Consider the following 15,043-nt stretch of genomic DNA (forward strand, 5'->3'; position numbering starts at 1 on the left):
TCTATACACAGTCGCGGACCGCCGCGCGCGAGAAGATATCCAACTCGCGCGTTTGTTCTCCCTCGTGCTGTACTATATATGTACGGCCGCTGCTGCTGTTTATACGTGTGTATCTGCGATACCGCAGTGCAGCCGAGGAGCGTGTCGCGCTGCACAAGCCCGCGTGTGCTGTGACACCACAATGCGCTGTAGCAATTTGTAGGCTCGCCCTTCGATTCTCTCTTTCTCTCTCTCTCTCTCTTTCGCGTTTTTTGCATCTTCTCGCTGCGTTGTCGCGCCGTCCCTTTTCTCTACTCTCTCTCTCTTTCTTTCGCTGATTCTTGCTTCCCTGCTATACACACACACACATACGCATACACATGTGTATATATGTATTCATAAGATGCTCTTTCTCCGTCTCTCGCGCGCGATATGTTGTATTATATAGCCGCGGCGCGACGCTCTCGACTGCTGAATGCAATGCCGATCTCGCGCGCGAGCAAAAGCGGCAAAGTGCAAAAGCGCTCGCCTTCTTTCTTTCGCGTTATATCGATATATATATATATAAGTGTGCGTGTGGGTACGAGGATATGTTGCCCGTCGCTGTAACCGTGAACTGTGTGTGTGTGCGTGTGTGTGTATTATGCGCCGGACCATTGACTTTTGCCGCCTTGGGCTCGACGCTCCTTTTTTTTTTTCATTTGATTCGAGAGAGAGGTAACAAATCGCGCGCAAGATTTCCGCGCACTTTTGCGCCTGACGACGAAGCCACCGTGTTATGCGTGTATAGATCGAGCGAGAATTAGTCAGTCATGAAAATGACATTATTCACCGATGCGAGATCCGTAATTGCAACTATAGTATCGAACTTTTGGCCGAAAATATTGCGTTACGCGAATTATAAAGCATCTCTCTCATTCACAAGTTCATTCATATATGAGTGGTGGGCGAGTTACCATTGATACTACTTCAAGTTGAGTCAGAATTGATCAAGAGAAAAGGGATTGATCAGGTTTATCGATCCCTCGTGCTTTTTTCGAGTATTTTTCATTTCTATGCAGATTAATTTGATTTCATTTGAGATCCTCAACTTCGAATGATTGTATGCATATTATCAATAGAAAATTCGAAACTAATTTTTTTTAAATTATTTATTGAAATAATATAGAAAATATACAATATTAATACATTAATTGCAATCTTTGACTTTGTCGGTTAGCCGCCAAGCAAATGCCTAATAAATCTTTGTTCGTCGGCTTCCAAAAAGAATCCGCAGTGCCCGATCACAGAAAAATCTTCTCCATAGCTTCTCGCACATGTGCACAGCACAAGCCTGTTGATGACTTCTAGAGAGCTTAAGCATTTGTTTAGAGCGGTCCAGATTCAAGTATTCCGTATAAGTTATAGTTTTTTTTGTCTTTTCGAATGGTAACCGGATCAGGTCGTAAAGCGACAGGCTCGGACATATCGTTATCTCTTTCGCTTTTGTCGCGAACTTTTCGACATCGTACCAACGTTCTTCTAGATTCAATGGCTTCTCGAACACGTTCTGCTTAGCGAATACATTCATGATCGTCAGGGCGTTGTTCCGGTCCAGTTTGTATCTTTCTTTCTCTAGTCTTTCGACGACGGCCAAAGCGCCCGATACTAATTTCCATTTAAAATTATCACCGAGCCATACTTTGAAGCTTTCGTCGAAGTGACTTTCAGTGGAAAAAACGAATCTAGATAAATCGGCGCCATAATTCAACAGTAAGTCGACCACATGAAGTAAAAGATTCGTCACAACTAATTTTAGTGGTGTCCGTCTCAATTCGTCCTCAGCATCAACCTGTACTGTCTGCTCGATGTCCCCGATGATTTTACAGGATATCTCTGCCAATTCAGCAGGATTTTTACGAAGAGATTAGTTTTTGCAAATAATGTGCAGGGGTGTAGATCCGTCCTTTTGGGCCAAGTTTGGATTGCACCGCGTCTCAGCAGTATTTCGACAGTATTCTTTTTACCACAGCGCAGAACCAACTGCAATGGTGTCCAACCCAACAAGTAACCCGGGTTAACCCTCTCCGAAAAAATTTTCTGGCTAGGGCCATAAAATGGACGAATAGGACCGAAGTTTTCAGGATTTTCATTTTTCAATGAACTATTCAAAAATATATACTTTGTTTCAATTTCATTTTTTTTGACTATCACGGTTGACGTGATATATTATATTATATTTAGTTTTGGTCATTTAATAAATTTTAAATCTTTCTATAATTTATACCGGCTATATCAGTGCAGTGACCCTGAGTAAATATGTGTTGCCAAAATGTACGTAGCTATACTATCACAAATTAGATGATGGGAATCACTCTCCATAAATTTAGGTCAAGTTGACATAAATAATGCAAACGTTAAAAATCAAGTTTATAATGTAATAATTTGTGAAATACATTTCGATAATTACATAATAATGTAATTTTTATACAATGTGAATTAAATCCATCATAAACATAAGACATTTTAGGAACAAGAGGCACGATCGACTCGCCTAATTTTTTCCAATACTTTTATCATGCAGCGCGTACACATGCAAAACGTCATATTGTGCATTAAGTGTATAAATGATGCTACTTGCATTGCTGCATACACACACACACACACACACTCCTTGACTCTCGTAACTGCAACGCGCAAAGTTTGAACGATAGTTCGGTTCAATAAAACATTGCGCCATGCTCTCGACTCGTAAATAACAGATTTGGCCGATGCTCGAGCGAGAAAGAGATGCGAGCGAGCGAGCGTGTGTGTACGACGGCGATAAGGTTGCAGCAGCAGCAGCAGAAAGCAGCTTCAGAGCAGCTAGAGAGCTCCACCAGAGAGAAGTTATATTTTTGACACTAATTAGTCTGGCTTGGTAAAAAAAAAAGAAGAACTTTATCTGCTTATCTGAAGCAAAAGGCTGTGCAGGCTTTGAGCTGCTCGCAACGCACACACGCTCACACACATACACGTTCGCAACTTGCGATTGCGAGCAGCTTTGACTTTAATATGTGTGTGTGTGTGTGTACGTGTCTGTATACGTGTGGTAGTATACACGTGTATACAGCGAAATAAGGAAGTTCCAAGAAATGAAGGGTAATGCGATAAGCCGCGCGAGCATATATAATTAGTGCTTTTACCTCCTATGTGTGTGTGTGTGTGTGTGTGTATATCTGTCTGCTTGTGCGAGGAGCAAATATACTTATATGATACTTACTCCAGTATCGTATGCAACTATTGCTACCTCGCTCTCTGTCACTTCGTAACGATACTGCACACTCTCTGCCTTGGCTCGCGATTGTCTCGGGTGTATAATGTATATATACGCGTTAATGCGTGCGCGCGTCACTTAAATACGTATGTATCGCGCGTTGCTGCTGCTGCAGCCGTCCAAGCGCATCGTTTGTGTATATCGATATACGTGCCGGTCGAAAGCTCTCGATATATAGGTGTCGAGCACACGCGCGTAAATGTACAATATCATAAGTACATAACAGAGAAATTCGAGCTGCAGCAACGAAACAGAAATGTGTGCTTATGAAGTTTTGAAATTAATTCTCTATCGCAATTTGTGTGTGCGTGCGTGCGTGCGTGTGTGCGGGACAGGCATTTTCGTTCTTATCAATAAACAAGCGCGCGCGCGCGCACAAAAATAAAAAATATGGCAACGCAGCGTCGACGTCAAAAAAAAAAAAAAAGAGAAAAAAAATGAAACGACGACCGTATCGATGCATCGAGGAAGATCGAGCGATACGCTAATGCGGACTCGACGGCTGTAGTTTTTTTTTACTGCTGCCAATACACTTACGACGATGCATGCCACGCGTTGTATGAATGCATGCATTTATAGCTTCGCGAGACGACAGTGTGGCAGTGTGTTACATCATTCGCGCTGCAGCAGCTGTATATTAATATAATGCATACTACTATCGCGCTAAAAAAGTGCTATATATTTCTATAAGCAGGGAGGATAAGAGAGAGAAGGAGAGAATGAAGCATTATTGTAACAGATTTCAGCTGACCGACGAGGCGCGAAGGCACACTATGCACATAATATATAATAATGTTAAACATTTCGCCAAACCGGTCTATATATCGTATTATTGGCACGAGGAACAACAAAAAAGCAAGCAAGCAACAGCAGAAGCCCCGGCATATATATAAATACATATTATATGGGCTGCTGCTATTGCTGCTCATTTGAATTAACCCGAAAAGTCCATCAATCGATTAGATTATAAAGAGTGCTCTCCCCCGAGATATACATCCATGTCATTCATGTATCTATCTTTTTTCTCTCTCTTTCTTGCGAATCTCGTGTAGGCAGACAGAGAGAGAGAGATCCGCGAGAATCAATACGCTATATAATAATCTTGCACGAGCGGCGGCTTTCGAAATATTATATTAAACACACACACATACGCACGCAGCGAGTTCGATTAATCGCTTATGTATGAGATATGCAACTTTTTTTGTACCCCGACGACGGCGGCGGTGAGCGCGAGCGAGCGATTCGAAATTTCAAATTGGAAAACGTTGAAATATACGCGTTTATATATATAGAGAGAGAGAAAGAGAAAGAGAGAAAGACGAATGGCAGAGACAGCTTTTTATCGGGAGATTGGCGATATATAAGTCGAGCGAAGGGATCGTGTTATCCTACTCGCATACACACACACACACATACGCAGACACTCACACGTTGAACCAGTCGATAAAACTGATTTCATATATATATTATATAGGCAAAAAGAGAACAAAATTGGATCGCGGGCAAAAGTGCGAGTGGCAGGATGTATTTACATATATGCAGCGCGACGGCTCCACTGTGCAGCTATATATACACACGGAACGCGTGGGTGCGAGACACTATGCGTTATATAGCAAGAAACGAGGCCACGTGATGCGTCAACCGACCCGCGACTGCGAGCCGCTAACCACTGCTTCTACTGTCTACTACTACTACTACTACGCAAAACTATATACTGCACTATACGCGGCGAATTAAAATCAGCTGACGAGCGGCCGCCGCAGCGGCACACGATGCGTCTCGTTCCTCGGCACCGTTATAGATACAGAAACTTCGAACTGTCAAAACTATTATATCATCGAATTGAACTTGGATTCGAATCGTCGATATAGATATAGCACATAAGTTTGTGTATACTCACGTTTTAGCGGCTTGGGGTTGCTTTGTTTTCGTCGCGACATCCTCGGCTGCTGCTGCTGCTGCTGCACTCTGCGTACAATAATGGCACGGCCATCACCAGCACAGGGCCATCATCATTGTACACACCTTTGAGCGATCGATGACACGCAAAATTTCGGCAAACGAACAAACACAAAATTGATAAACTTATAGGAAAGAAAAAAAAGGAATAACGGGCAGGGTCACAGGCAGTAGTTATAGAGAAGATGTCACGCGGCCGATGGCACTCGGCTGAAAACGACGATTTTCTTCTTGTGAGATTCTGGGCACACTCGTCAAAATTCAACGATCGATCGATAGCAAATTCTCTATTTGGCTATTTTTTTTTCATACACAGACACCAAGTTTTGGCGAGCTAGACACAGCGGAATTGCGAACCGCGGGTTAAAACGATTTTTACTCGAGAATAGCGCGCACTTTTACGATCGAACCTGCATCATCATCATCATCATCGTTCGATCTTGGTTTTTGTATTTATGCAGAAACAAAAAGTTTCATCAACGTGTTGAGTATCGCAGGAGCACAAGCACAATTACACACATTTACTCGCGCGCACACGCATGCACCGTGTGCATAAGTATTGCCAATATATTATTGCACGAAATAAGTCCTTGAACTCTTCTCTCTCGCGCAACAACAACAACAATGAGAAGAGCAACAAACTGCATATATCTCCCTCTGTACGACACGATAAAGCACACATCGGATTCGGCAGAGCGGCGAGTTTCGCAACGGCGAGCGAGAGCAAGAGCGAGAGAAAAAAAACCGAGCAAGGTTCGGGAGCTGGAATGCTTCGGCCGCCGGTCGCGGGGCAACTGAAACGTCAGCCGTGTCTGCGCGAATTCTCTCTCAGCTCGCGCGACGTGCAAAAGCGCGCGCCTCGGTATGTATTATATGTATACCCCCACCACTGCTGGGCATATACGGCGTGCGAAGAGAGCTCTCTCGGTGTACTGCTACACTGTGTGCAGTGTGCAGTGTGCTCTGCTCTGCTCTGCTCGTCGTCGTCGTCGTCGTCGTCGTCGCCCTATCAGCCAGTGCAATCGGCGACGTTAGCGCGCCAACTGGGATACGCCTCCGCGGCTGTGCCTGTGCGCGCTGGCGACGACGAGTCACGTGACTCCGGCTTAGCCTTCCCAAGCGCGACTCGCATTGGCCAATGCCGCGAGCATTCGCCGATATATATATTTTTCTTATTATATATATAGGTGTGTGTAAGGCACATGCATACTGCATAGGTATATAGCGCAACATACACACACACACACATTTATGTATAGCACTTGGGCTTGCATACCTATATAACTGCGATAAAGAGAGTCTCGCGCGACTGACGAGTCCCGCGAGGACGACGCGACGCGACGGGGTTGACCAGAGACTTTTGGCATGATTGTTAATGTATATTTCATGTACTTTTCGTCCGATGCTTTTTCAAAAAGTTGTCACTCGCGATTATTAATACTTTTATAGCTGGAGATCGAATTGGTACAAAAGATGTGCCGCTTATATATTGAAACAAACGAATGTTCGATTTCGACCCTCGAATTCAAAATCACCGTTATGCGATTATATAGCCAGTTCGAGGTTAAGGGCAAAAATATATGACGAATTATGCAATCGGTTTTATTTAACGTCGATTCAACTTAGATCTTGATTTTGAATCGCCACCAAAACTTGCAATTACAACGATACATAAAATTTCATGAGAATAAATTCAAAAATATGTACTCGAGTCGATACCTATAAGTCTCGAAATATATGTATGCTCTTAGTGATCGACACGATGCTTTAAATGCACAATTTCATTGAGATATTAATATAAGTATAATCGAATGATATAATAAAAACGTGGATAATACGAATTTCGACGTTGAACTTGATACGATCTACCGAGAACACTTGGTCCGTTGTAACCGGTGATTGTAACTGCAGATTACAGTAGGGGGCAGCACATGATGCGCTCGTCAGTCGTTGTCTTTCGCGAGCTCGTTCGAAATGGAATCTTTTGAACGTGTATACAACGATCAATATTGAAAATTAAGAATCAATCAATGACGTTACCTTCCCATTCGAGTTCAAATGTTTCGGGTATCGTCGAACATTGAAATATAAAATGTATTGTTAAAATTTAAGAACATACATCTGAATATGAATTGATTTTAAGTTATCATAGTAGTACTTGATTGGTGAAAATTTTCATAGTGATCAGTTGACTAATAAAATAATTATTTTTTAATCTTATTTAGTAAGAAACAACTAAGGCATGAATAAATTAGTAAAATTATTTATTAACGAATATTGTATATCTGATGTACAATACTGATGTATATTGAATGTACTTTTTTTAAATATATTTACAAAATTAAACGAACTAACAGTTGCTGTAATATTTACAAGCAAATGGATTTAGGAGACTACCATAAGACGTGGAGCGATGTTCATCGACATAAGCTCCTGGAACAAAAGCTTGGCCGCATAGGGCAATCGAACTTGAGATATCTGTGTTTTATTCTTGCAGCCTTTGCATTCGAAGGTGTTGTTTTTCAGATTGGCTATGGCAATCAGACCGCAAAAGTTGCAAACGTGAATGCGGTAAGGGTCCGACACTTCAAAGAGACGTTCACGCAGAAATTGAGCTGCTCCGTGACTGATTTGACAATCGCGCTCCATCTCGCCGAAACGCAGGCCTCCATCTCTGGCCCTACCCTCCATGGGCTGTCGGACCAGAATCTGTACAGGTCCTCTGGCTCTGCTGTGGATTTTGTCGTCCACCATATGTTTGAGACGCTGATAGTAGGTCGGACCCAAGAAAACTTGGGCATTGATCTTGCGGCCGGTGTGGCCATTGTACATGACTTCGTTGCCTCGAAGTTGATAGCCGTAATCCACGAGGAGACTTGAAATCTTTTGTACATTGACGGCGTCGTTGAAGGGCGTAGCGTCGCCGATTTCTCCCTTGTTCGACGAAACTTTGCCCTGAATGCACTCGATCAAGTGACCGATCGTCATACGCGATGGGATGGCGTGAGGATTAATGATGATGTCGGGTGTGATGCCCTCGCACGAGAAGGGCATGTCCTCTTGACGGTACTGGATTCCGCAGGTACCTTTCTGACCGTGACGAGATGCAAATTTGTCGCCGATTTGAGGGATACGTACACTGCGGACTCGAATTTTGCAGAATTTGTAGCCTTCGCTGTTCAAGGTCAGCATAACTTGATCGACGATTCCAGTTTCACTGTTACGTAAAAATGTCGAGGCATCTCTCTTTGTGAATTGTTTTGTTGTGCTATTCAACTGCAAAGTTAAACAATGAATTATTAAAACATAAGAACTAAAATAATCGAAGATGTAGAAAATTGGATTTTTATACAAACCTCGTCGTCGTTTTCTGGAAGAGTCATGGTTTTTCCAATGATAACATCGTCACCGGATACACGAATACCTGGTGAAATGATTCCGTCATCGTCCAATTTGTCGTACAAGGCATTACGCATACCTTGGCAGGTCTGGCGGTTTGGCTTCTCAAACTGTTCTTCGCTGTCGCCGAACTTTTTCGCTTCGGCATCTTTGTAAGATCTGTAAAATACAGATCTAAAGAATCCTCTTTCGACTGCACTTGCATTAAGGATGACACTGTCTTCTTGGTTGTAACCGGTGTAACACAAGATAGCTACAATACTGTTGATGCCTGCTGGCAATTCTCTGAATCTCAAGTATTCCATCGATCTGGTAGTGACAAGAGGTTTGTGAGGATAATAAAGGACGTGAGCTAGAGTGTCCATACGAACATGGAAGTTGGTAATGTAAACTCCCATAGCTTGTTTACCCATAGCACTTTGATAGGTGTTTCTGGGACTTTGATTGTGATCAGGGAATGGAATGATTGAGGCACAAACACCCAAAATCATGGCAGGATGAATTTCACAATGTGTATAAGTTGTACAGTAAGCGTACTCCTTGCCTTGTTTCAGATCATCTGGTGACATGGAAATCATTACTGTTTCTTCCTCTAGAGTATCGATGTACTCCACTACTCCACTCATAACTAATTCTTGCCATCCATCGTTGTTATAATCTCTTTCTTTCAACATGTCAATGTGAGATTTTTTCAACAAAAGTTGTTGGTTTTCAACAATCAGTAAAGGTCTACTGATTCTGCCAGCATCGGTATAAATTCTGATCTCACGATCACGAATATCTCTGATCATTGATACTTCTGACACAATGATGTCCATCTGCCTTCTCAATTTTCTAAGAGTTTTCATGAGTTGCTCTGGATCTCTGTGAATGCCTACCCAGCAACCATTGACAAATATCTTCGTAGACTCATTAATTGCGCTTGGAGCAATTTCTTCCAAGTTTTCCATGGACCATTCTTCCAAAAACTCAAGAATAGGTGATGCTTGGGATCCAACACTGATGTATGCCATAAGAGCTAAATTTTTTACCAGACCAACAGCAGCTCCCTCAGGGGTCTCAGCTGGACACAACATTCCCCACAGAGTATTATGTAATTGACGAGGCTTGGCTAATTTACCATCTCTGCCAATTGGAGAGTTTACTCTTCTCAAATGAGAGAGTGTTGAAGCAAAAGTGAGCCTGTTCAATACCTGAGATACTCCGGCTCTTGCCAAATGGGCTTTCTTCTGGTCACCCCAATTACCAGTAGCTAAAGAATATCTCAAACCATCTGTAATGATTTTGGTCTTTACGGCAAGTTCTAAATTAAAATCTTTTCCTCTGTCCACGAACTTTTGACCATACATTTTAACTTCTTTCATGAGATTTTTGAACAAACCTCGGAATAAGAATGCTAGCAATGGACCAGCCAAATCTAGACGTTTGTTACCATAATGATCTCGATCGTCGAGCTCACGACGGCCAAGAGAAGCAGAAAGCAATCGATGAAACATATATCCAAGAAAGTAAGCTTTCTTTGTTTCACAAAAGTCACTTATACCAACATGAGGTAACATTTCTTTTTGCAAAATTTCTTTGCCATACTTTATGAGTTTTTCTTTTGTGATACCTGGCCTTGAACCACGGGCCCCTATAAAGCTGACAGCAACGTTTTGTTCTTGTATCACAAATGCCTCATCAAAAGATGGTTTTACCATTTCCATCATTTCAGGATCATCGAAATCATAAATGATATGCTCAAGTATATCACGATCAGCTACAAATCCAAGTGCTCGAAATACAATGATGATAGGAATTTCCTGTCTGATGTATGGCAAAACTGCTACAATTCGTTGGCCTATAGCTGATTTTTTAAGATTCTGTAAACATTAATGAAATTCATTTAGAGAATTCTAATTTCACTTTCAATTTGAATAAAAAATCATGGACAAATGGTACTCACTGCTCCACTTTTAGACATCATGTTGATCCATAATGTCGAAGTTGGCCTCGAACTATGCTCTAAACAAGATCTTATTTCACACTTGTAGGCATATTTACCATCTTTCATACTAAAAACATAAACGGTGTTGGTAGCCATTTTCTCTTGAGCTATCAGTACTTTTTCAGATCCATTGATGATGAAATAGCCACCAGCATCCAAAGGACACTCGTTTAATTCAGTTAAATCACGATCAGCCAAACCAGCCAATAAACAATATTTAGATCTCAACATAATTGGAATTTTCCCAATGAATGTCTTCTGATGTTGCGATGCTGTAAAATTAAAATAAAGTTTATGTAGATCAAATAAGTTATGAATAATTAATTTTAATATAAAGTTTAAAAATGTAAATTGACTATTCAATTTTAATAGTAGTATAATTGATGTTATTGAGAGATGTAAGAATTTAATATAGGTTTTATGTGTTGTTAATACTTACTGCATTCTTCATCTGGTTTTTCTACAGTTTTTGTAATATCAACATAAAGTGGTGCAGCATAAGTCAAATTTCTCAATCTTGCTTCATTAGGCATCATGGGCGACGGAGCACCATCTTTTTCCCAATGTGTAGGTTTAGATAAATAAATTTGTTCAAATTTTACAAGATGCTTCATTGGTTTCTCAATTTCGCCAGTTGTATGTTGGACTTCGGCAACAATTTCGATGACGGGTGAATCTTCAACGATTCTCTGAACAGACATCTCAATAAATTCATCAAAGCTGTCAAGCTGTTGTCGCACCAAACCTTTTTCATCAAAATATGCATTGATGACAATCCAACAAGCTTCTTGCCAGAGCTTGGAAGATATTTCTTGCCCTTCATCATCGTCATAGGGATCTATAAAATTAAAATATAAATTTCTTTAATTTATTGTTATCAATAAAAACTTTTCCAATGTACTATTCATAGCTCATTGTTTTTGAAAAGAAAATTCCTCTTAGTTTCAAAATTTCTCTATTATAATTCTAGTTTATACACAAAAATGTCGGCATTCACCATACATACAACTTCTATGCCATAAGAAGTCTGCAGAAGAAATTTGATTCAAAGTAAACATTAGTTCAACAATTGCATTATATGCATAACAGTACCAGTACATTATAAAAGGGATTCATCGTGTATTAGTCGTTTATCAATAAAAATATCAATGGAAATGTAAAAGAAGCATTAGTACTCGTAACTTGACAACGAAAAAGGTTATGTTTTGAGTCGATAAATTTTTTAAGAATATAGCCATTGTTGATGGAGTGCATATAATTACCTTGATCGTCATACATCTTGAACGATGTTTCTTTTGACGTTCAACAATCAAAACAATCACCAAATATATATTTATCGAGTATTTTCACTGTAAGATTGCCACGAAGATCAACAACAATGAGCCTACCGGCATTAACTGATTTGAACTAATACTCCGGAGTTCGAACAGAAACTTATGATGCGATTGCATGAGTGGCGTCGCAACGCGGTAACAGGCGTCCAGTCGGTATTAAAGTTTCATCGAATTCACGCGCGTTTTTTTCAAATAAGGTACATTTTTTGAGTAACGCTTTTTTTTTTTGTCCAATTTTGAAAATTTTTGTATTGCCAAACCTTGTCAAAAGGATTTCTTTTTGAGATATTTTTTAAATATTTGCTTTAACGTTCCAAAAAATTTCGAAACTTGATGTCAGGTTCGGATAGCCGGTAATACATTTTTCTTAATTTTTAATTATTTGTTCTGAAGACTTGAAGCTTACAGAAATGTAAAAAATTAAGGTTTGAAAAGTACGTCTGCGAATCGCTTCTGATTTTTCGAGTCTAAAATAGCTTCTGAATCGGTATGGAAACAAAACAGATGTTTATAATTACGACTTCTGGGCTTTTTTTCTATGTATTAATCATATAAAAAGCGCGTCTATCAGTAGCACGATTTTATAGAAAAAGTATTATTTTGACCTACTATTTCATTTATTTTTCGTGGATCTTTCAAAAAAGCCATAATTATATACATCATAAATATACGGATTTATTTACTTTTAAGTATATAGTCTGAAGAGGACCAAAAGAATTTCCTCGAAGAAATCGTCGTCATTATATTTTTAAACTGGTTCAAATATCGCAAATCGTCAACTTGATATAAACATTATTATCTTAAATGATTTTGACTTATTTCCTTGATACATTGGGTTATAATAGAGTGTTATAGACTCGTTTTCAAGGTAAAAACAAATAAGTTTGACTGTTGCCTTTGCCATTGAAGCAAGTCATAAAATCGAAAGATAAATATACTCTTTCAACGTCTGTGGCTCTAAATGGACGATCTATCGTTTAATTTAACACCAAAAATGGATAAAAGTGAGAAGAAATCTGAGGAAGTTGTTTCGAAAAACAATTTAAGTCAAGAAGACGTTGTTGTTTCAGACGACAAAAAATACATTTGTGATACTTGTCAGGAGGCATTTAGACTAGAATCAAGCTTGATTACACACCGAGACACAATTCATAATGACGAAAAAAATTACGCATGTGACAAGTGCGAAGAAAAATTCGAGTTCCGAAGTCATTTGAGTAGGCACCAAATATCAGAACACAAAAGCCACAAAGATTTTGCATGCGACCAATGTGAGAAGAAATTTGTGAAAAAATCGAGTTTATTTACGCACCAAAAATTGGCCCACAAAGATCTTGAAAATTTCATGTGCATCAAGTGCGATAGAAAATTTGAAAATAAACCAACTTTACTCAGGCACAAAAAAATATTCCACGAAGTTTTCAAAGATTACTTGTGTGAAAAGTGTGCTAAGAGATTTGCAAGTAAGCAGAGTTTATTCACCCACGTAAAGGGAGTCCATGATGGTTGCAAGAAATTCATAATCTTCAAAGATTACTTATGTAACGTTTGTGGGAAAAAATTTGGAAGTGAACGATATTTACTCTTGCATATAACTACAGTCCATGATGGTTGTAAAGATTACTCCTGTGAAATATGCAAGAAAAAATTTGGACAAAAATCGGATTTGATCAGACACCAAAGAGCAGTCCATGAAGGTCGTAAAGATTTTACTTGTGATAAGTGCGAAAAGAAATTTGGACAGAAAAAGTCATTACTTATCCACCAAGCGACAGTCCATGAAGGTAGCATGAAGGTACACGAAAGTTGTAAGGATTACGGGTGCGACAAGTGTGAGAAAGAATTTGCACAGAAACAGCATTTACTCAGACACCAAGAAACAATCCACGAGGGTCGCAAAGATTATGCATGCGGCCATTGCGAAAAGAAATTTGGACAGAAAAAGTCTTTACTTATCCACCAAGCGACAGTCCATGAAGGTAGAAAAGATTACGCATGCAACAAGTGTGAGCAGAAATTTGGACACAGATCGAATCTGCGTGTTCACCAAAGGACAGTCCACGAAGGTAGTAAAAATTACACATGTGGTAGTTGCGAGAAAAAATTCGGACAAAAAATGCAGTTGATCAGGCACCAAAAGACGGTGCACGAAAGTTGTAAGGATTACGCGTGCGACAATTGCGAGAAGAAATTTACACGAAAATCGGGTTTACTCTGCCACCAACAGACAATACACGAAGGTCGCAAAAATTTTGCATGCAACAAATGCGAGAAGAAATTTACACAAAAACCGATTTTACTCGTCCACCAAAAAACAGTACACGGTGGTCGCAAAGATTACGTATGCGACAAATGCGAGAAAAAATTTACACAAAAACACAGTTTGTTTTACCACCACAGGGCAGTACACGAAGGTCGTAAAAATTACGAATGTGACAAGTGTGAAAAGGTATTTGGGGAACGAGGCAGTTTGATCATACATCAAACAACAGTCCATGAAGGGTAAAAAGATTTCGCATGTGACAAATGCGAGAGAAAATTTGGATACAAATCTCATTTGCATTCATACCAAAAGGCAGTACATGAAGGTCGCAGAGATTTTGCTTGCGACAAATGCGAGAAGAAATTTACAAGAAAATCGCATTTGCTCTTACACCATAGGACAGTACATAAAAGTCGGAGAGATTTTGCTTGTGACAAGTGAAAGAAGAAATTTCTGTATAAACAATCTTTGCTTTTACGTCAAAGGACAGTCCATGAAGGTCTCAAGGATTATGCATATGACAAATGTGAGAAGAAATTCAGACAAAAAATTAATTTGCTCAGACACCAAAAGATAGCACATGAAGATCTCAAAAAATGCTCAAAATGACTCAAATGAAAAAGTGTTAAATAATATAGAAATGATTCAACTTCTCTCTCGAGTATATTTAAAAGATAAATAATTTTCAAATTAATTGTATTGAATATCAGCTAATAAAATATAATTAATCTAATTAATTAATGAAACTGCTAATAGTAACAAATTTTATTCACAAGAGTTCATAACCGTTTCTAAATATTTGTATAGATTCAATCAAATATTTAATA

At 39.6% G+C, this 15,043-nt stretch overlaps 1 protein-coding gene across 1 annotated transcript; it reads right to left on the minus strand.

Annotated features, from left to right (window-relative positions):
* Window positions 1-7,480: 7,480 nt before the first annotated feature.
* Window positions 7,481-12,026, minus strand: LOC106654007 (DNA-directed RNA polymerase II subunit RPB2). The gene is made up of 5 exons (XM_014373694.2): window positions 11,882-12,026; window positions 11,059-11,457; window positions 10,578-10,891; window positions 8,590-10,494; window positions 7,481-8,509 (listed from the first exon to the last, which is right to left on the minus strand). The coding sequence occupies exons 1-5, from the start codon at window positions 11,895-11,897 to the stop codon at window positions 7,619-7,621; spliced, it is 3,525 nt and encodes a 1,174-aa protein (XP_014229180.2). The 5' UTR covers window positions 11,898-12,026; the 3' UTR covers window positions 7,481-7,618.
* Window positions 12,027-15,043: the final 3,017 nt, after the last annotated feature.

The sequence above is a fragment of the Trichogramma pretiosum genome, unplaced genomic scaffold (assembly GCF_000599845.2).
Source record: "Trichogramma pretiosum strain Unisexual culture from Peru unplaced genomic scaffold, Tpre_2.0 scaffold135, whole genome shotgun sequence".
Classification (NCBI taxonomy): domain Eukaryota; kingdom Metazoa; phylum Arthropoda; class Insecta; order Hymenoptera; family Trichogrammatidae; genus Trichogramma; species Trichogramma pretiosum.

Bases quoted from the DNA above. Each gene is read 5' to 3' on its own strand.
- LOC106654007 (XM_014373694.2), bottom strand. The intron at 10,892-11,058 runs GTAAGTATTAAC...TTAATTTTACAG, and splicing joins AAAACCAGATGAAGAATGCA to CATCGCAACATCAGAAGACA. The intron at 10,495-10,577 runs GTGAGTACCATT...TAATGTTTACAG, and splicing joins TGATGTCTAAAAGTGGAGCA to AATCTTAAAAAATCAGCTAT.